This window comes from Cyprinus carpio, chromosome A24 (genome assembly GCF_018340385.1).
Source record: "Cyprinus carpio isolate SPL01 chromosome A24, ASM1834038v1, whole genome shotgun sequence".
In the NCBI taxonomy this organism is placed as follows: domain Eukaryota; kingdom Metazoa; phylum Chordata; class Actinopteri; order Cypriniformes; family Cyprinidae; genus Cyprinus; species Cyprinus carpio.
In genome coordinates, this window is record NC_056595.1 from 869,494 (window position 1) to 892,293 (window position 22,800).

The 22,800-nt window shown below is 38.1% G+C and overlaps 1 protein-coding gene across 1 annotated transcript in view; it reads right to left on the minus strand.

The window, feature by feature from the left end:
* Window positions 1-22,800, minus strand: part of LOC109049490 (cadherin-7-like) — a 217,008-nt gene that overhangs the window by 126,113 nt on the left and 68,095 nt on the right. Inside the window, exon 5 of the mRNA XM_042713995.1 lies at window positions 18,415-18,582. Within this exon, the coding sequence (XP_042569929.1) occupies window positions 18,415-18,582 (168 nt within the window). The remainder of the gene's footprint in view (window positions 1-18,414; window positions 18,583-22,800) is intronic.

A 22,800-nucleotide genomic window follows, 5' to 3' on the forward strand; every position in this document is an offset into this window, starting at 1 on the left:
TTTGTTGCTTTATGTGTATTTTTTGTTTATATTTATCAATATATAGTTATACAAGGTCCATGAATATATTGCAGAATATTGAAAAATATAAGCACTAGTTTCCCAAATATGGAAATTTTTTAATATTGCATTATATTTTCCAGTATATTTGCATTAGTGCTGTCAAAATTAACGCATTAATGCAGGTGCTTAATTTTTTCAGTTTTCAGTTTAAAATTATTTAACTCAATTAACGCAGGGCAAAGCTAAGGTTGGCCACCCCACTCACAACTGCTGCTTTCGTCTCCTTTTTCTTGACAAGAATTTTATTTATTCAGACGCAGAATGTCTTTACGAGCACATCAAATGGGAGACTTTTTGCATCAGTGCCAGGCGCTACTCAAATGAGTGCAGAAAAGCCACAGGCGACATGGAGCTTTAGTAGAAAAACAGTGAACTGCAGTCAGATGAGATCATCAGGTCATATGTCAGTAAAAATGAATTTTCCTGTCCTGTCAGCTGGTATACTGTGCACGTAGTGCGTGCTCTTTAATTGCACATACAAATGCAGCAGTGCGCGCTGTAGCCTGTATCATTTCATATCAAAGCACAAAAGAAGCTACGAGCATGCAATGTCATAGTTATTTAGTCAGTTAAGCCGTGAAGTTACCAAAAAGGCGATTAAAGCTGCCTTAAAACTGTGCATGTGTGTAAGTATTTGTTATATGTGAGTCAGATTTATGTCTCTGAAATGCAGTGGTTTTCAAAACTGTCCTGGAGCACTAGGAGTCTCCCTCATCTGACACACCCCATTCAACTCGTCAGCTCATTATAGAGACTTTAAGAGCTGAAGTGGGTCAGAAAAGGTAAAGAGTTGTGAGAAACTATGATGTGCGTCAGATCCGCGTCATGTTCAGCAATGACGGCTATTAAAGGGGTCATATGATGCAATTTCAAGTTTTCCTTTCTCTTTGGAGTGTTACATGCTGTTCATGAATAGATAAAATTCCTAAAGTTGCAAAGACTAAAGTCTCAAACCCAAAGAGATATTCTATTTAAAAAGTTAAGACTCGTCCACACCCTCATAGAACGCCTTGTTCAAACACGCTCCCACATGTCTACGTCACTGTGTGGGAAGATTTGCATAACTCTGCCCAAATGTTCATGCAAAGAAAGAAGTTGTAACTTTGATTCTCACTGTAGTATTGTTGTTGCCGCCGCCGCCGCCATGTTGAGGAGATGCTGTGTGTTTTGTTGTGAAAGCAAAACTACTTTTTTGGCCTTCCAAAAGAGGACATAACTAGAAATCAGTGGTTAAGTTGTATTTACAACACTGTTCCAGGACAGTTTAACCCAAATATTCAGATGTGTGCAGTGTATTTTATGGAGGATTGTTTCCTGATCCTGGCAGAGTAGACTACAATACCGGCTGTTCTGACTCACAGCCTGTAAGTATGTTTTCATATTTAAAGAATTTGCCACTGACGATTCAAACGCGAGCTGTGAACCTATCACATGCATATTTAAATTCCCATTCTTCAGCATCTCTTCCATCGCATCGCTGCTTGCAAATCAAACTGTTGCAGTGTGTTTCAGAAAATCGGAAATCCACATCTAAGATAAGTGAATGATCTTTTAATCCATATCGCTGTGTATATTGCCTGGTTAACATCGTTTTGCATCGATTGCAGGAGTGAAATATTAAGCATATTTGCAGCAGCATTTACACATCTGTGTTTATACACATGGAGCATTACGCAGCCTAGAGCATGTAATCGCTCTGAGGACACGCTGATAAGGCCATGAGAACAGGGTTAAATTAGACAAGCATTCTCGTGTAGGCGTTTCAACTGGGGTTCGCTGTATTTAGCGCGTAATCTCAATGTCACGGTTGTTTATTTCTAAGGTAGATGTTTCATTAGCTGTGTGAGTGTGTGGTTAATTCAGATGCATGCAGCACCAGAAGCACGCGTTTATCGCTCAATGGCTTCTATACATAGGCCTATAAGACCGTGATATCAATAGCCACGTTTACATGTACACTTTTTTGTCATTCTGATTTAAAGATTCGGTGGACTGTTTAAATGAGACGTTATCTAATCCAATGGTGTTTACATGTGCCCGTGCTTTCGATTTTGGGACATGCTAAGTGGCCTATGATGACATCAAATACAAATAACTAGAGGGAAAAAATCCCGCATTTGCACTAATATTTTTAATAACTGCTTGGAATAAACAGACTAATATTTGAACCCCTAGTGTTCATTCGTGCGCTCAGTCATGTGGCCAGAACACGATCACATACACACTAAGGCCGTCATCTATCGTACCACACATAGAACTAATATAGCTCTCAGCAGTTGATAATTATATCATCATATCACCCTAATTTCTTAATGTAAAAGCATTAAGGGAAATAACCGTAGCCTTATACCCTCTGTAATGCAGCTCTGAAATGAATTGTATTCTGATAAAAAAAAAAATATGATACTTTTAATGTGTTTTAATGTAATTATATATAATTTCTCACAAAGTGTTGCCGAACAATGAATCAAAGGAGTGTTGCTTTATGAACACAGAGTGCAGCAACGAGCTATCACACAACATTTCCAAACGGGTTTTATTATGAATCTGTAATAATTAATACACATGACAAAGGCAAATTTGGTCAAGTTGTTATTTTCATTGAGCTATTCACTATCATCGTGTTGTTTCCAAGCTGAAAAGCAGTAAATTGTACTTCATTTATTACATCAGCTTTCTGCTCCGGTCATGAGTGCAGATATGACTGTTCATAACACAGCAAGTATTCTCCATTCTAATGTGTGTTAATTGTATAATTTAAATTTCTATGTCCACTATTACCCAGTCTCTACTGTAGTGTCGGTGTCTACAAATCACAGAATGTACAGCATTGCCGACATCACGTTCCCATTCTGACGACCACGACTTTTTGATGTGATTACATAGATACAAAGTAATGGGTTTAATGCATTTACATGGCAGGATTTTAATTTTGTTCGGTTTATAGAAGGTTATCCCACTCCTCTCAAACCGATTACCATTTCGGTTTGGGTAATTTTATTCCAACTGAGGTGTTTATATGCAGCAAGGGGTCGTATGCTTCCCCCTTTACAATCACACATTTGCTTTAAGCATTTTAAGCAACATGCTTGTTGCACATCCCAAGCATGGCTGCATGGACAGGCGTGTGGAGTGTTGCCCAGAACATAACCATACCGCCAACACTAACTGTATGCAATATGTAATGTCATAAATATACTTGACGGAAGTGGTCCTGATTGAAATTCAGCATCGTGTTAGTTCAGTCAGGCCACATTAGTCAAGCTTGCATCAGCCGACAGTCAGCTGTTCCTGACGTGTACCAATCCAGTGTTGACACCTATCACATGCAGTTTATTTAAATTCTCATTCTTAAGCGTCTCTTCCATCGCATCGCTGCTTGCAAATAACTCCCTCCTCCAACCCCAACTCCACCAACTGAACCTGTAATCCGATCTAACTTTTGTTTCTTTCTTTACAGTCACTTCATTTGAAGCATTCTTTATTATGTTTCGTTTGCAACTCATGTAATTGTGAATTGTAATTGTGTATGCATATAATGGTTCTGTTCTGTACCCCAGGGGGGTTTGTCTTGCTGCTCTCCCCACTCTGTCCAAGCATGGCTGCATGGACAGGCGTGTGGAGCGTTGCTCAGAACATAACCATACCGCCAACACTAACTGTATGCAATATAATTGTCATAACTATACTTGACGGAAGTGTTCCTGATTGAATTAGTAATTATGTCCCCACTGGACATAATTGGACTTGTTTGTGATGGGTTTTATTGTTTTTGTCTTGTCGTGGGAGATGGCATCACAGTATGGTAAGGGGTGTAACATTTACGTCACATGCTTGAGGTATTCGGCCAATCACAACGCACTGATAGCTGGACAATCACAGCAGACCTCGCTTTTCAGAACGATGAGCTTTGTAAAAATTGACATTTTTAAGAAAGGCGGGGCATAGAGGAGAAACAATAATATACAGTATGTTGAAAATAATGTGTTTTTTGAACCTTATACCGCATAAACACATTTCATTACACCAAATGCGAACACCAAAATAATGTTCTTTTTATCAACATCATATGACCCCTTTAAAGCAGCCAAAATAACATCATAACCAGCTCCTGTGATGTGTGTTCGTCAAAAAAAAAAAAGAAGAAGAAGACGACACTTTGGGCTTTAATATGCTCAAAATGATAAGTAGTTATCAAATAATGCTCAAAATGATAAGTAATTATCACTTTTAAGTGCCTTGAAAAAAAAAGTACCCCACTGAACATCTTTTTATTTCATATACAAATACATGAAATAAGTCCTGGAGCAATCCAGAAAAGTAATGGACGGAAAGTCACATGTCTCATGAGTTTATATTTTAAATTTGAAGAAGCTACCATGAGAAATGAGATTTCTACAACCTTTTTTCTGAGACTATGTCTGGGCCTTTTCTCCCCCCTCCCGTCCGAAGGTCAGAAACGACCTTCCCAAACTAAAATAGTAACAGTTGCCGAATAATATGGTCTACATTCACAGTTTATGTATCGTTGGAAAGAAGACACTATAAGCTTTACCATCCACCAACCAGAGCTGATAAAGCTCAAAAAGATAAAAAGTTATAGACACTGAAGTGCCTTGAAAAAAATTTCACCACACAATTATTATTTTTTTTTTTTTCATATACGAATACATGAAATCAGGCCTGGAGCAATCCAGAAATGTAATGGGTTGAATGTCACATGTCTCATTAGTTTATTTCAAATTTGAAGAGGCTACCATGAAAAATGAGATTTCTGCAACCATTTTTCTGCGACTATGTCTAGTTCTTTTCTCCTTCCCCCAATTTGAGAAAAAACAGCCTGATGACAAAATGTACTGAAGGGTTCTACAATCTATTTTAGTCATAATACATACCACTGCATAGTTTTTAAATTATAAAATAATAGACAGACTGTTTGAAATCATATAAGTGATTTATTAGGGCACTAGAAAAATACAATAAGAATAATTCTTCAGTATTACAATAAAAAAAAGTATTGTATTGTTGAGTATTACAATCTAACAAGTCAAGTTGGGCTTTGTCATTCCGTGTGTGGACATACAGTGGAATTATTGTCTTCTCAGGGTCACGGTGCTACATAAAAACCATAAATATACACATACAAAATAGATGTAAGAGACTTTTTTTTTCTTGTAAGAGGGAGTGTTTATAAAAAAAAAAAAAAGTGTCTAGTACATATGGAGAGAAAAGAATAGCACACTCAGAAAAGTACTATTAGTAATAAATGTAGGGTAATAGTCACTATTGGTCAGTGCTGGTTATGCCAAGCAGAGAAACAGTCACGCTTCGGCTGAAAGCACATTGCCACGAAGCAAGTCTGGCAATATACAGGGTTTTTTTTGTGCACAAACCCTGCATTGTCACCTTCCTTTGGTGCTGTCTGCAGAAAAGTACCCAGGTAAGTGGCGAGTGTCCTGAGGAGGGGATGGAGGAGATGAAGGAAAGTCAGGAAGCACTAATACACCAAGTTCCTCAGTGAGTTTTTCTCTGAACTGCTTCTGTGTCATTGGCTTCTGATTCTTTGCACAGGCCATTTCGCGATATAGGATGAAGGCATTTACGATGGCTATGTCCACAAAGTGGTAGAAAAAGGTACGGTGTAATAGCAGATGTAGGACCTCAGTGAACAACACACACAAATAAACAGCACAATCTGAACACCATTAATGATTAGCTAAAAGGGGAACAATGCTCAGTTGTATGTCAGCTTTAACTTGTTAGCCAACACCCCCCATTATGGGACTCACAGCTGAAAGTGCCTTACCGAACTTAAAATTGTAACAGTTCCTTACTTCAGTGTGTTACACACATCATTTTGGTGTCTTTGGAAAGTCTTTTTTTTTCTTTTGATATAAAAATACATGAAATCAGTCCTGGAGCAATCGTGAAAAGTAATGGGTTGAAAGTCAAATGTCTCAGTTTCTATTTCAAATCTGAAGATGCCATGAAAAATGAGATTCCTGCAACCATTGAACAACTGTATTGAAGGGTTCTACAAACTATTTTGGTCATTAAACATACCACCGCATATTTTTTTTCAATTATAAACAATAGACAGAAAATTTATTTGAGCACTAGAAAGATACAATAAGAATAATTTGAGTAAGAAAAATAAGAAAACTAAAAAAGATTTAACTTTGTATGCCAATTACAGAACATCCTGAGATTGCTAGAAATGCAGCATTTACAATGAATTCTGGTCATATAGTCAATTATCACATGCTGATGTGCTGATGGCCAGTTATAGAGATGGTAATCATATAAATGCGCCATAAAGTCAATAAATAACACTCTATTCATATAAATGGCGTTCACATTGATAGCCGTGATTTCACAGTAATAGCGAGCTGATTTGCACTCAAACAGATGGTAATCATGCAGATACAGGCACATTCAACATAAAACACACTCACACATATATAAAAATTGTTGAAAAATAAAAAAATAAAGAAAAAGGCGATCGCTAAGTTCCGCCTCCATCAGATGACAGGTGTGTCAGAGCGCGCGTCACAAGCCATCACGAGGGGGCGCCAGAACTCAAATAAACAATCTTTCGCCTATCTTTCACTTTTTTTTGGTGGATCGTCTCATTCTGTTTGTGACACTGTATGCTACAAAACCATGCCGTTTTTTTTTTTTACTACCAAGACGCTTCTGAGCGTGAGTTATTCCATAACGGACACAAACAACTCTGTCCCTGAAGAACTGAAACATAAACAAAGGAATTATCATCCATATTACAATGTTATTGCTTCATTGGACTAAACGTGCTCCATGAGATTTCGTTCAGTGGACCCTTACCTTTCTAACTAAACCGGGATTTACAGCTGTGGATGCGTTTATGACTCGTTATTATGACAAATCTGGTATGTACTGCGTTTTCATTCTTAATGTTTTGATGTGTACCGCTTACACAAATTTAGCAAATACATTCTTTCCATTGAAAAACAGCTATCTGTTGTTGATGCTTGAGGCTTAGATCTTTATAATGATATATAGTTTGTCAAGATTAAATTTGTCCCATTTCATTTAATCTATTCATAAATATTGACACGTGCAAACAAGGAGAGTTCAGGATGCCCGCATTGGGGGGCAGGTTAAGAGGTTAAGAGAAGTGATAACGTGATTCCCCAACAGAGGACGTCTGAGCTAATCATGTGACGTCGATATCCTGAGTTGGTTTCCCGTCAGCCGTGTTGTTTTCCAATTAAAAGAGTTGATGAAATTAACTCTTTTCACAAGATACAAGGACCCTGTGCATCAAGAAGCATCTCATAATCACAATGTATGGAAACCCCTGCAACCCCACAGGAATCATTGGTAATTAATGGACCTCAACACAAAGAATCCATACAGTGTGTCCCATGACTCAGCTTCCTGCTTGTTTGTGACTCTTTCTGTGAACTGAACTTTCCAATAAACAATCTCAAAAGACAATCATTGAGGAATCTGAAGGGTTAACTATATTCACAAATAATATGTTTTATGTCTTATATATGCTTTATGTGTTCAATGTAATTGGTGCAGCTTTAATGTTTTATAACACCTTTTAGCATTTAGTGCTATTAAATGTATGTAAGATATGGAAAGTTTAGTGTTGAACGAATGGCCGTGATCTTTGCAAGACTGTGAAATGAATGAAAAGATGGTATCTTGAATGGTGTGCGTTGTACGACACGTTATAGAAGCTATTAAACAAAAGCCTGCAAAGATATTGCCCCATGTAAGTTGAACCGTCATGTTAAGGAGTGCATGCTCCGCCTTGCAACAGCATCCCACTGGAAGATCGCGTCGTGGGATGGACCAAATCCACTTGGATAAAACCCCAATGCCTGAACTAATAGAGAGCACGCTTCCTTCTTCGTCGTTGAAACTTTTTGACTGCCGAGACTCTTCGAAGTCTTGCAAACAGCAAAACTCTTCCGAAGAAATTCCAAAGCTCTACGTAACCGGGCAACCAACCAATCACCAGGAGGGTTTTCCCAAAAGACGTCATCCAAACGACAGATCTGCAACCAATCCGAGGCACAGGGATTCTCTGAGACGAGTCAACAAGCGAATCTCCACCTCCGCTTTTCAGCGCAAATACAAGTAAAACAAACAAACTTTATTTCTTGCTGAAATAAGTGCAAATTGATCTTAAGCAGTAAAGATAAGACACATCTCTGCTTTTGTGATTTTCTTGGTGCGATCTAATGAATAACTTACTCCTGGGACTTCATTCAAATTCCGTTATCATCCTCTTCAGTAACTGTGTGTGTGTGTGTGTGTGTGTATGTGTGTATGTGTGTATGTATGTATGTGTTCATTAGGTTTTAGATCCATGTAATAGAGTAGCTCAATAAATTCTTGTTTCATTTATAAAGAAGTATTGTCTTGTGTGGTGTATTTTAAGATTAAACTTTGCCCAGATCCTATGCTACCTAGCTCGTAGTTTATAAATTATAATTGTTTGTATTCTCATTGTCCATGAAGTAATATAAATAGAATTGTAAGGATATACTGAATTTTACGTTCGGTGGATGAATCGTTGATGAAGTATAAACTAATTAAATTTGGAATCGGTTCAATTAAAGCAATTTGAATCTTTAGATATGATTCTTCTTAAGGCGTGGCCAAAGCCAGTGAAAGTACTTAATTACCTGTTTTGGAAGTCCTTGTTAGAAGAAACAGTCAAGCAACAGAAAAGGACAGCAGTTTGTAAGTGTTTTGCCTCGTTTTCTCAGACTACAGTGCGGATCGTCGTTGGTAGGAAACTTTGTTTCATTTACTGTGTTTTTTACCATGGTAAATATGTGCTAAAGTGGCGTTTGTTCTCGCGTTTGCCTATCTTAGGGTTGTAAATACGTGGTGTGGTGGATTTTGTTGTGTGGCCAGCTGACTTCAATAACAGGTACAAATATAAAAGTGGCACCGCGGCAGTGGTTGCGGCAGCCCTCGTGTGAAACCTCCTCAAGTGTAAAGACCATCGACTCTACCTGCGCGACTCCACCGAGCAAGGACACCGACAAGGCACTTGAGCATTGCTTTTCTCCCCTTTCTTTTCTTTTTGTATAGCTTGTTCTCAAATACTTATTTAGGTCACTTGCACTCACTATGTGCTTTCAGATCTCTACTATTACTATGAACACTCGGCGAGCACACACTGTACGTCGGAGGCAGGCCTATCCCAAAAATCTACAGCCTGACCCTCTGACCTCTACTACTTTACTCTCTATTTCAGTTAGTCTCTGGAACTGCCAGTCTGCTGTTAACAAAGCAGATTTCATTTCTTCTATTGCTACTCATTCTGGTCTCAACCTCATGGCCCTAACTGAGACTTGGATCAAACGTGAAGACACTGCCACTCCCACAGCCCTCTCCACTAATTTCACTTGTTCCCACACCCCTCGTACAACCGGGAAGGGTGGAGGTACTGGTTTCCTTATCTCAAAAGAATGGAAATTTGATCTTCAACCATCTCTTACAGTTAACTGTTAATTTGAATCACATGCATTTACTATAACCCACCCTGTTAACATCCACTTTGTGGTCGTTTATCATACTTATCATACTTCTTGGAGGAGTTGGATGTGTTACTATCAAACTTTCCTGAGGATGGTACTCCTCTGGTACTGCTTGGTGACTTCAAAATCCACCTAGATAAACCCCAGGCTGCTGACTTCAACACTCTGCTCGCCTCATTTGATCTCATGCGAGCGTCTACTACAGCGACTCACAAATCAGGCAACCAACTGGACCTCATCTACACGCACTGTTGCTCCATGGACAACACTTTAGTTGCTCCAATGCACACCCCAGACCACTTCCTCATAACTGCTAACCTCGCACTTACTCCTGAAGTGGTACACACTCCACTGCAGGTCACCTTTCGATGGAACCTACGCTCACTCTCTCCATCTTGCCTATCCTCTGTGGTTTCATCCTCACTCCTTCACTCTTGCAGTTTTCAGCTCTGGACACGAACAGTGCTACTGACACTCTTTGCTCCAATCTGAACTCTTGCTTGGACAAGTTTTGCCCACTGTCATCCAGACCAGCATGCACTACCCCATCTGCCCCCTGGCTGTCTGATGTTCTCCATGAACATTGCTCTAAACTCAGGGCTGCAGATAGGAAATGGCATAAATCAAGAAACTCTACCGACCTCAGTGTGTATCAGTCTCTCCTCTCTTCCTTTTCTGCAAATTTCTTCACTGCAAAACATCATACTACCACAACAAAATTAACAACTTTTCTGACTCTCGCACACTTTTCAAAACTTTCTCTTCTCTTCTTAGTCCGCCTCCACCTCCTCCTTCATCGACTCTTTGACTTTGCAGTTTTCTTCACAAATAAGACAAGAACCATCAGTGACCAATTCTCCACACCGCTGATGGATGATAACTTCATAACGACTAATGCACACTCTCTCTCCTCCTTCTCTCCACTCTCAGAGATGGACGTTTCCAAACTTATCCTGTCCAGTCATCCTACTACTTGTCCACTTGATCCGATCCCCACTTACCTCCTTCAAGCGATTTCTTCTTCAGTAATATCTTCACTTACTCACATTATCAACACCTCTCTTCACTCTGGTACAGTTCCCTCAGCGTTTAAGCAGGCTTGGGTAAGCCCACTGCTTAAGAAACCATCTCTAAATCCAGCACTTCTAGAAAACTACGGACCGGTATCCCTTCTTCCATTCAATGCAAAGACAATTGAGCGAGTTGTGTTCAACCAACTCTTTATGTTTCTTGCAAAGAACACTCTCCTGGACAGCAACCAATCTGGCTTCAAAAGCATCCACTCAACTGAGACTGCCCTGATCTCGGTTACTGAAGCCCTGAGACTAGCAAGAGCAACTTCCAAAACCTCAGTACTCATCTTGCTGGATCTGTCTGCTGCTTTTGACACAGTTAATCACCAGATTCTACTGTCCACCCTCAGAAAGATGGGCATCTCTGGAACCGCACTCCTGTGGTTGAAGTCCTACCTCTCAGATAGATCCTTCAGGGTGTCTTGGAGGGGTGAGGTTTCTAAATCACAACTTCTTGCTACTGGGGTTCCTCAAGGCTCAGTACTTCTCTTCTCCATCTACATGACGTCATTAGGATCCGTCATTCAGAAGCATGGCTTTTCCTATCACTGCTACGCTTATGACACTCAACTCTACTTCTCATTCCAACCAGATGATCCGACAGTAGCTGCTCGCATTGCAGCCTGTCTGAGTGACATTTCAAGCTGGATGAATGATCATCACCTTCTGTTCAACCTTACTAAGACAGAACTGCTGGTGGTTCCACCTAACCCATCGTTACATCACAACTACTCTATACAGCTGGGTTTGTCAACCATAACTCCTTCCAGGACAGCCAGAAACCTAGGAGTTGTGATGGATCATCAGTTAAGCTTCACAGACCATATTGCTACAACGACCCGGTCCTACAGATTTGCCCTATACAACATTAGGAAATTTAGACCCTTCTTATCAGAGCAAGCCACCCAACTTGTCCAAGCTCTTGTTCTCTGATGGGTGGAGTATTGTGATGCTCAATTTGAGGGAATAACTTAGTGTATTGTCAAGCCTCTACAACTGATCTAGAGTGTGGAATTTTGTGTTGTCTTCAATGAGCCAAAAAAAGCTCACATTACTCCTCTCCTCATCAGGTTACACTGGCTACCAGTGGCCTCTTACATCAAATTCAAGGTACTGATGCTTGCCTACAAGACGACCACTGTCACGGCAACGATATACCTAAACTCACTAGTTCAAACTTATGCGTCCTCCAGAAGCTTGCATTTGCAAGTGAACGGCGCCTTGTGATGCCATCCCAAAGAGGTTCAAAATCACTCTCACGGATCTTTTCCTGTACTGTGCACAGCTGGTGGAATGACCTCCCAATCTCAATTCGAACAGCCGAGTCTTTACTCATTTTCAAAAAAAATCTAAAGACTCATCTTTTTCACCAGCACTTGACCAACTAATACTAGCACTTTTCTTGTCTATCCTATTCTTGAGAGAAAAAAAAAAAAACCTTGCTACGAGTTCTGTGCTAGACTAACTGAGACTTGTCATGGCACTTGTATACTGTTGTTGTTCTCTTGTTGGTCTGATTGCTTCCATTGTTCTCATTTGTAAGTCACTTTGGATAAAAGCATCTGCTAAATGATTAACCCTCTGGAGTCGATTAACGCGTATACGCGTTTTGGGGTATTTTCTCCTGATAACCCCGAAAAGAACTTAAATTACACTTTCAGTTTACATCGTACAGATAAGAGCAATACATCAATCGAATCTGTAAAGGGTCTACTTTTTTTTGTATACAGACATTATAACAACAAAACTTTGTGCACTTATAAAATAAAGATAAACAAACAAGGAGTGCTGTCTGCAGCCTTTGTCTGCGCTGATCTTCAGTTACAAACGCGTCATTAAAATGAACTGTAACTCAGTGAATACTCAACGAAGAGACATGAGAGAGATATCTATAGAAAGCCTGACATGTCTACTTTTTAAACTAAACAAGTGCTGCTGAAAACAAATATTCTGTGATAAAGTAATCCATATGAAAAAACAACGCGATGTCCGTTTTTCACGTCTCCCTTCATTATCTTCTAATGCGACCACGCCCCCGCGCCGAGCGCGCTTTTGAGATTCAAATGTTTCACTGAAGCGCGCGGCTTTTGAATATGCCCACACAACAGAAGACAACGCAGCGAGACTGTTCTTCAAGTTTTTTTATTTTACTGTTTGCTTCGCGATGAGAGGAATAAGACATAATTCACCCCAAAAAGATGTGATGTGGTTGAGGATTTGAGATTTGGATTTCCTCAGGAAAAAAAAAGAATGAAGCACTTTATTCTGCAGAGATCGTAAACATGAGTAAGTCTCTTTTTTTTTATTTATTTATATACTTGTACTAGTTTTCACATAAGGTGTAAACATTTTACTAGTTAGACTTTTTCCAAAGACTTTTTCCAAACTATAATTCCTGACTAAATGTATAATCAAGTGAAATATTATGACGTTTCAATAACAATATACACTACTATACCATTCAAAAGCTTGATGTAAATAATATAAATGTAACAATAAATGTAACTGTAACAAATGTAACAATAATTGGTGTTATTTTATTTTATTTCAATTAAAAAACCTTAAAAAAAATATTCTCAGCTCTTTTCAACATTAATAAAAATAATAATAATAATAATGATTATGATAATAATAACAATAAATGTTTTTTTGTAGAAAATAAGATTGTTAAAAGGATTTCTGAAGGATTGTGTGACTGGAGTAATGATGCAAAAAATTCAGTTTGAAAGTCAGCTTTGATTTTTCCTAATAAACTATTTAACTGCACTCACAAGTGAATATTAAATTATGCTGTGGGATAATTAAATATATTCTAAATAAACTACAAACATAAAATTATATAGATTTATTTTGTCCTCACATTCTTTCTTGTAACTCATCCCTCTCAGTGACACAGCTGACTGAATGGCTCATTATGCAGCTCATTATGCAGGTCTTTGTCTTCTCAGGTGTGAATTCATGATAGTTGACGCCTACTCGCATATGACTTTTACCAACAAAAAGTGTCTTAGAAAATTTAAATCAATATATTGTTTTATGTAAGTGAGTAAACAAGATGATTTTCACATCATTTAGAAAAAAAAAATTTCTAGTCTACAAGCTCCAGTTCTCAAAAACCAATTTTCTGTATGTGTTTTATTGCCTTATTCAAGTGATTTAACATTTTTAGTTTTTCACTAACCACGCATAACATTTTTTTTCTCAAAAACACAATCATGTACATACATGCTGCTCACATATTATTATAGCCTAGTTTGAGCTGATTACAGTGAGATTAGACTTTAGCCATTTAGATATTTATAAGAAACTGAAAAAGCACAAATGTCAGGGCATGACAAAACTTCTCCAGGCCCCAAAAATACCCTTAGACTCCAGAGGGTTAAATGTAAATGTAAATGTTTAAAAGAAAAGGCTTAATCCCTACACCGATTAGGGCATCTGATACATCTACTCCACCCATGCACCTAAAAAGAAATACAAATTTTCACATTTTAGAATGAAAAAGTCAGAATTACACCCAGTGATCTCTACATGAGAAATATAAATGAGCTAAATTTATATCACTGAAAACTTTCTACTAACCTGTTGTACAAGGTTTACCACTGTCCATTGCCACATTTCACCTTCCTCTGCACAGTGCCAATGTCACTGCCTTTGTGAAAGATGGAGCACATCTGGACCTCCCTTGTATCCTTCCATTCAACAAACAGCTAGTTCCCTTCTCTTAGCCAGCGATGAGTGCCTTGAGGTGCTTTTTTCGGAAACTTGTCCATGGTGGTTTTAGGGTAGCCTACCCTGTTGGACTGAATAGTTCCACAAGCCCAGATGTTTTTTTTTTTGGAGATCTCTAAACAGTGCTGGACTTGTGTAAAAGTTGTCAAAGCATTGCTGATGAGAGGAAGAGCTGGAACAACTGTAACACAGTGTATGATGCTGTGGGGATCAGCTGTGGACCTGGTGTTCTAAATGGTCTGAAGACTGTTGGCTGGGGTGTAATGCCCTCATCAGTGGAATTATTCTTCTTCTGTCCAGGTGTGTTAGGGGACACAACAGGTGAAGACTACGTTTTTCTGCCTTTCTTTTTGCTGCTCCCTCTTACTGGTTGATTGGAGAGGATTCAACTAAATGGCTGTTGCAAGAAAAAAAAAAAAAAAAAAAAAAAGATTAGCATTATAAGTACATTCACTGAATGCCAGACACAAACAATTCACTCTGATTGCTGGTCATACACACGGTAAATCATATGCAGATGACCAGTCAAAAAGATGGTAATCGTACAGATGGTCAGCCACACAGACAGCAGTCAAACTGACAATTGCTGGTCATACACACAGCAATTACATGCAGATGACCAGTCAAAAAGATGGCAAACATACAGATGGCCAGCCATCCAGGCCCCATATTATATATATATTATATATATATATATACATACACAAACCCTATTCCAAAAAAGTTGGGACACTGTACAAATTGTGAGTAAAAAAAGGAATGGAATAATTTACAAATCTCATAAACTTATATTTTATTCACAATATAATATAGATAACATATTGAATGTTGAAAGTGAGACATTTTGAAATGTCATGCCAAATATTGGCTCATTCTGGATTTCATAAGAGCTACACATTCCAAAAAAGTTGGGACAGGTAGCAATAAGAGGCCGGAAAAGTTAAATGTACATATATGGAACAGCTGGAGGACCAATTTGCAACTTATTAGGTCAATTGGCAACATGATTGGGTATAAAAAGAGCCTTTCAGAGTGGCAGTGTCTCTCAGAAGTCAAGACGGGCAGAGGATCACCAATTCCCCCAATAATGTGCTGAAAAATAGTGGAGCAATATCAGAAAGGAGTTTCTCAGAGAAAAATTGCAAAGAGTTTGAAGTTATCATCATCTACAGTGCATAATATTATCCAAAGATTCAGAGAATCTGGAACAATCTCTGTGTGTAATGGTCAAGGCTGGAAAACGATACTGGATGCCTGTGATCTTCGGGGCCCTTAGACGGCACTGCATCACATACAGGAATGCTACTGTAATGGAAATCACAACATGGGCTCAGGAATACTTCCAGAAAACATTGTTGGTGAACACAATCCACTGTGCCATTCGCCGTAGCCAGCTAAAACTCTATAGGTCAAAAAAGAAGCCTAATCTAAACATGATCCAGAAGCGCAGGCATTTTCTCTGGGCCAAGGCTCATTTAAAATGGACTGTGGCAAAATGGAAAACTGTTCTGTGGTCAGACAAATCAAAATTTGAAGTTCTTATTGGAAAACTGTGACGCCATGTCATCTGGACTAAAGAGGACAAGGACAACCCAAGTTGTTATCAGCGCTATGGGGTTGCATGAGCGCATGTGGCATGAGGAGCTTACACATCTGCAAAGGCACCATCAATGCTGAAAGGTATATCCAAGTTCTAGAACAACATATGCTCCCATCCAGACGTCGTCTCTTTCAGGGAAGACCTTGCATTTTCCAACATGACAATGCCAGACCACATACTGCATCAATTGCAACATCATGGCTGCGTAGAAGAAGGATCCGGGTACTGAAATGGCCAGCCTGCAGTCCAGATCTTTCACCCACAGAAAACATTTGGTGCATCATAAAGAGGAAGATGCGACAAAGAAGACCTAAGATAGTTGATCAACTGGAAGCCTGTATTAGACAAGAATGGGACAACATTCCTATTCCTAAACTTGAGCAACTTGTCTCCTCAGTCCCCAGACGTTTGCAGACTGTTATAAAAAGAAGAGGGGATGCCACACAGTGGTAAACATGGCCTTGTCCCAACTTTTTTGAGATGTGTTGATGAAATGAAATTTAAAATCCACTTATTTTTCCCTTAAAATGATAAATTTTCTCAGTTTAAACATTTGATATGTCATCTATGTTGTATTCTGAATAAAATATTGAAATTTGAAACTTCCACATCACTGCATTCTGTTTTTATTCACAATTTGTACAGTGTCCCAAATTTTTTTGGAATCGGGTTTGTGAGATTCACACATATACATGCACACGCACACACATATAAAATTATACATACAAACATAGTGTTATTAGTGTAGAACCGAATCTGTGAGTTGCTACATATAAGCTATAGATATATTCTAAAATTTGCACATTACTAATAAAAACGAATAGGATCAGGCACTTACTACAACATGAAAAATATGAAGCAATGCACAAATAATGATCTTTTCAATCAAGGATAACACAATTATTACATTTCTTCCATTCAATATTTTCCAAGCATTTGTATTGTAAAAACACACAGATAGATCGTATATTACTGTAAAGGGATTTTATATTATATATGGCAACTCACCAATGTAAAATAGGTTCGGATTTTCCACCCAAAAGCATATCTCCGTCGTCACTATCTTCACTCTCCTCAGGAATATCTTCATCGCTGCTTCGAGCTTGAGGCTTAGATCTTTATAGTGTTATGTAGTTTGTCAAGATTAATTTTGTCCCATTTCAGTTAATCTATTTGTAAACTCTGACACATGTAAACAAAGAGACTTAAGTGCACCCGTGTCCTGTAATGATAACATATTGAGGGTAAATTATAATTTTAATTCAAATTATTAAATGGATTCCATCTTATTAGTACAAGCCCTCCCTACACCTTCTAACCCTACCCTATACTTTATTTTCACCTTTTTGATTATTTCCTTAATTTTTATTGAAAATAAATGGCTTTACGATGTGATACGAGGTTTGAAAAGGGAGAAAGAAAAGTTCGGCAAAAGGTGGGACCGAACCCAAGTCAATCGTGTCAAAAAGCCAAAGACACACACTTAATCACCTGCACCACTGTAGCTGACAAAATACCACTGCCACAATTCTAATAAGGCAGGTTATTTGCACAAAGTATAAATATACACTCTTTATGTTTTATTCCATAGTAAGCACAATTCATACAATGCATTTAAACCAAGCTATTTTAAGACCATCTCTGAACTTTCTACCATGATGCTGCTGTTTTTCGGCTGGTAATTTCTGTATACGTTGATTGAAAGATGTCTCTTCCAGTCAGCAGTGAGTGATCCCAAACAAATGGCGCTGTCTCAAACTATACCTACCTCTTCCGTTTTGTCTGATTTGTCATTGTGTTTTCTGACTTGTTTTTGTGTTTTCTGAATTATTTTGTTTTTTAGATTTGCATTTGTGTTTGTAATTTGTTATTTTGTTTTCAGAATTGTAATCCGTTTTGCACTTCATGGCCACCATAGATTAATCACGATTAATATCAGAAAAAACAAAGTGTGATTAGTCTTTGTTTTAATCGACTGACAGCACTAATTTGCATTTATGTTTGTTTAGTAAGGGAGAGCTGAGGAAGAACTGGAGGGAGATACAGCAGACTATCATGATCTGAGATACACCACTGTGACTCCGACACCTCAGTTATCACTCTGACCATGATGATGCGCTGCCAGTGGCTTTGTCCATTATAACTGGAGAGCTTATCCAACTTCACACAACTCACTCTCAGGACGAACACAAAGCACTTTCTCCAAAGCTCTATAGAACTTTAAACAGCCTTTTGCACTGAAACACCACATGCTAAAATGTAGCATGTTTGTCTTTTTTAAGAAAATTACACCAATTCACTTTCCACAATCAGCACATGTACTTCAGTACCACTTCATGAGGGCCGATGAGAGGTCAGGATGTGAGGCAAATTCATGAAAGACACTGTGTGCTCTTACTGCGAGAGAAGCGTGGAGGGTTATCGTTGACGTCAGTGAGCGTGACTGTCACAGAGGTGGTACCTGATAGTCCACCCATCTGACCCACCATGTCCTTGGCCTGAATGATCAGCACGTACTGGTTACGTGTCTCTCTGTCCATGTTGGGCAGGGCTGTCCGTATGATGCCTGAGGAAAACATAGAGCCTTTAGTCTGCAGGTAAATACTGATGTGCAAAGAAAAAAAAAAAAATTTAAATCTAAAATCACCCAACAAATCACACACAACAATTTCTTTTTGTTCATTGTTTAAAAATTATGGTGCTCCTACATAATCCAATAATGGGTTCATATTTGGTTGAGTTGATATGGGTTGATCCAACATTACTGCAAATAATTTGAGTAAATTTAAAAGTGCTCTAAAAGAACTACTCGAAACAGCTGTTTTTTGTTTGTTTGTTTAAAAGTATTACAGGGTTTTTTTTTTTGTTTTTTTGTTTTTTGTTTTAAGTATTACAGTCTACAACTGCTAGGACACATTTGTCAATACTTAGGTCACTTTATCACAACTCTTCACTAAGTGAAGCACAACAGCAGTCTCCAAATGGCTAAAGTGGACCATTTATCATTGCGAAACAGAATTCATTATTGTTTTGTAATTAAATTTTACATTAGAAAAAATTTAATAAAGCTACTTGATAGTGTTATATAGGTCATTGTTTTTGTAGCAAGTAAGTTATAGATGCTACATGTGGCATAAACAACTGGTGTTCTGACTTGCACAGTTTTAAGGCAGCTTTAATTGCCTTTCTGGTAACTTCATGGCCTAACTGACGACATAACTATGACACTGCATGCTCAGTTTCATTTGCACTTTAATATGAAATTATATACAGCATGTGCCACCGCATTTGTCAGGTCAAGTCACCTTTAATTCTATAGCAATTTATACAATACGGATTGTATCAAAACAGCTTTATGATAACAAATAGTCATATTTCAAGTTAAAGTCAGTTAACTGATGATTTAGTGATGTCATCATCCAATTCAGTTCTCTTCCAGTAGTGTCTGTGCAATCAGTCAAGTGTCCCCAACTAAGCAAGCTAAAGGAACCAAAACTCCATCGGTGACAGAAATGGGAGAAAAAAACCCAGTCCTGTAACCAGGTGAGCGTGAAATTGAAGCGCATGCGCTACAAGCACAGTACAATGGCTGAGAGGACAACATCTCATCTGACCGCAGTTCACAGTTGTTCCACTGAAGCTCCCTCATCACCTATACCTTTTTACACGCTTGTTTGACTAGCGCCTGGCACTGAGGCGAAGTTAGACGGTGAGTCTCAGTAGTTTCCCATTAGATGTGGTCGTAAAGATGTTCCGTATCTAGTAAATGCAATTCTTGTCAAGAAAAAAAAAAAAATATGCAGAAGCAGCAGATGTGAGTGGGGTGGCCAACCCTAGCTCTGCCCCCGCCTTAGAGTTAAATATTTTTAATGCATTAAACTGAAAGAAAAAAAATTGTTTGCATTAATGCATTAAGTTTGACAGCACTAGTACAATTTATAAATGATCATATCCATACTCGGTTAAAAAAAAAAAATGGTATAAATGCATACACAACTGTGAACTCTAAGAGTGATTTCATACTGTCATTACTTTTCCTTTCCCAGACTAGTGAAGTTGTGTTTGACACAAATGGCTCCCTCTAGTGACTCACATGCTACTCATTCTATAGGTGCTACACCAGTTACGTTTGTGTGCACTAATGCCTTGACAACAGTTTTCCTCTTAATAGGTGTGAATTATCACAATTGCAGACACTTTATTTGATAAAATTACACCTAAATAACACTTTACTCTGGCCCTAAATGACACTAAATGATTTTTGCGTCAAACTTTTACACGCTCTCAGAACTTGTTTCACTGCACTGTCAGTCCCACAATCTCCTGCGTAAACTTGTCTCTCAGCTTGTTCAGCTCTGCTCACTCCAAGCTAGTGAACACAGAGGGTGTAAAACAATCATTACGAAAAAAAAAAAAAAAAAAAGACCTTGACAGGAATGTTGCAACATAGTCCATCAGATTCATGATTACAATTAACCTCTGAATATTCTATGTTTCAGTGATAAAACAAACACCTTTTTTTCTCTCATTCATACTGGAAAATGTATTTCATTAAGCATATTTAGTACTTGCCTGGTGGTGGGGCATGACATTGATTTTATATCACGTCTGAAATTTGTGACCCTGTCTGCATGTAAAGCAACATTCAGATCACCTTCAAATGTGCTTTTAGCAGTTTAATCATGAAATTAATCACAATGTGTTTAGTGTGCCTTTAATGTGGTCAAGAGTGATCTGATTGTGTACCAAATACCAAAAACACGTTAATGTCAGGTGTAAAGTGGGATTTCTTAAAATAAATTCTTGAACATAAACAGAAAAGGTAGCAGGCCGCACACCGAGTCCAATGAAGACTGAAGAGGTCTAGAAAAAAAATGTATTTTATAAATTGGATATTGCAAAAAAAATGCAAAGTGCATGAGACATTTCTAGACTTCTTCAGTCTTTATTGGACTCAATGGGCCTCATTCATGAAACTTGCGTAAATATGAGTTAATTCCGAGTAATTTGTGTGTAAAACAGACCTTCCTGCAAACTCTCCTCCGGATTTACAAACTCTTCGTAAGCGTCCGATTTGATAGTTAAATGTGGATGTTAATGAATTCCAATCATTTGGAAATACTCGTGGACTCTCATTCACAATTAGCATAATCCCCACCTTTGTATTCAGCTACACAAATTGCATGTCCAGGAATGCAGCGGAATATTCTGGTCTACTTTCTCAGGTTTGGCACCAGTATATTGCATAAATGCAAAAAAGACTAGGCCATATGCCTATCAATAAATATTCAATAATGTGTGACCACCAAAGTGTTTTTAGCCAGCTGAAAAAGAAAGTCAGGTGGTCTTAAAACGACCGGCTGGTGGCACTTGAGAACGCTTGAGAATTTTACTAAATATAATTAAGCACTAACCAGCAATATTGACTTCTCCATCGTTGTAGGCAGTCATTGTACAAGTAGGATGTTTAGGTATTTGTCCCACCCCTCCTCTATTTAAGGCTGGGTAAATAGTGACAGTGATGAGCGCTGTCAAAATTCAGTGTCATGAGTTTCCCAAAAAGAACACAGAACGTTTTATGCACCATTTACACGTGGTAGGAAGCAGATGTACATTTCTTTCGTATTAACTAACATTTTGAAAACACAAACATTTTCATGAATTCGAAAGCTTACGTCAGAACGGCTTTACGAACGATTTACACAAAAATTAGTTCTGCTCATGTTTCATGAATGAGGCCCATTGTGCGGCCAGCTACCTTTTCTGTTTATGTTCAAGTATTTCCATGGCTTTACACACCTGAAAGAAAAGGAACTTTTTGTCAATTTAGAGCACAATATTTTTTATTATTATTATTTATTTAAATTGATTTCTTAAAATTCACAACCTAATAAAATATATATATATATATATATATATATATATATATATATATATATATATATATATATATATATATATGGACTACTCATATGCAGCATTTGTAATTTCCAATCATGGCTCTGCAATATTATAAAACTCCTCAGATGTAGAACCTCAGCTGAATCAAAAAGGAAAAGTCCATGAAAGATAAATAATGCATCAGATAAGACAGCAAATTACATGCACATGTGTTAGTTAACACCACAGACATGATCACAGAATAATGAGACAGGAAAGAGCATGTAACAAGCAGACCTACAGCCTCCTGTCTGAGATTCACACCAAGAGTGCTTTGCAGGTGCCAGCTGGAGCGCAGTAGGATGCTGGATAATGAGACTGCTGCAGGTACAGTATTAACAACACACACAAACAAATGTGCAAACACACACACACACAAACACAAACTGAAGCACCCTCACAGTAAGTTGACATTCAGAAGAAATATTTTCATTTGTCCTGTGCTTCTGCTATGTCCCCTGATGTAATTTAGTGTTTGCTCGGCAAGCATCACTATTACTTTTGTTCATATTTAGGGTTTAAAAGAGATGCTGAATATATTCAGCTGACTGCAGTGCACATTAAGCTAGAGTTCTATTTATTGATTTTAGCTCTGCTTTTAATACAATGAAGATACACATTCCCTTGCAGACACTAATTGATTTAATAATTAATGGTAGCCTCATAATGTATCAGATTTTCTTTCCAATCTTCCACAAAGATTATGGCCCCAGTTTACTAAAGGCTTGCCAACATAAAAACATGGCCACTAATGTGGACTGAGGATTTTTGATTCCGTGCATGTAAATGTATTATAATCAATTTAGTTTAATTGTGCAAGGGCATTTTTTTTGCCCCAAGTCCC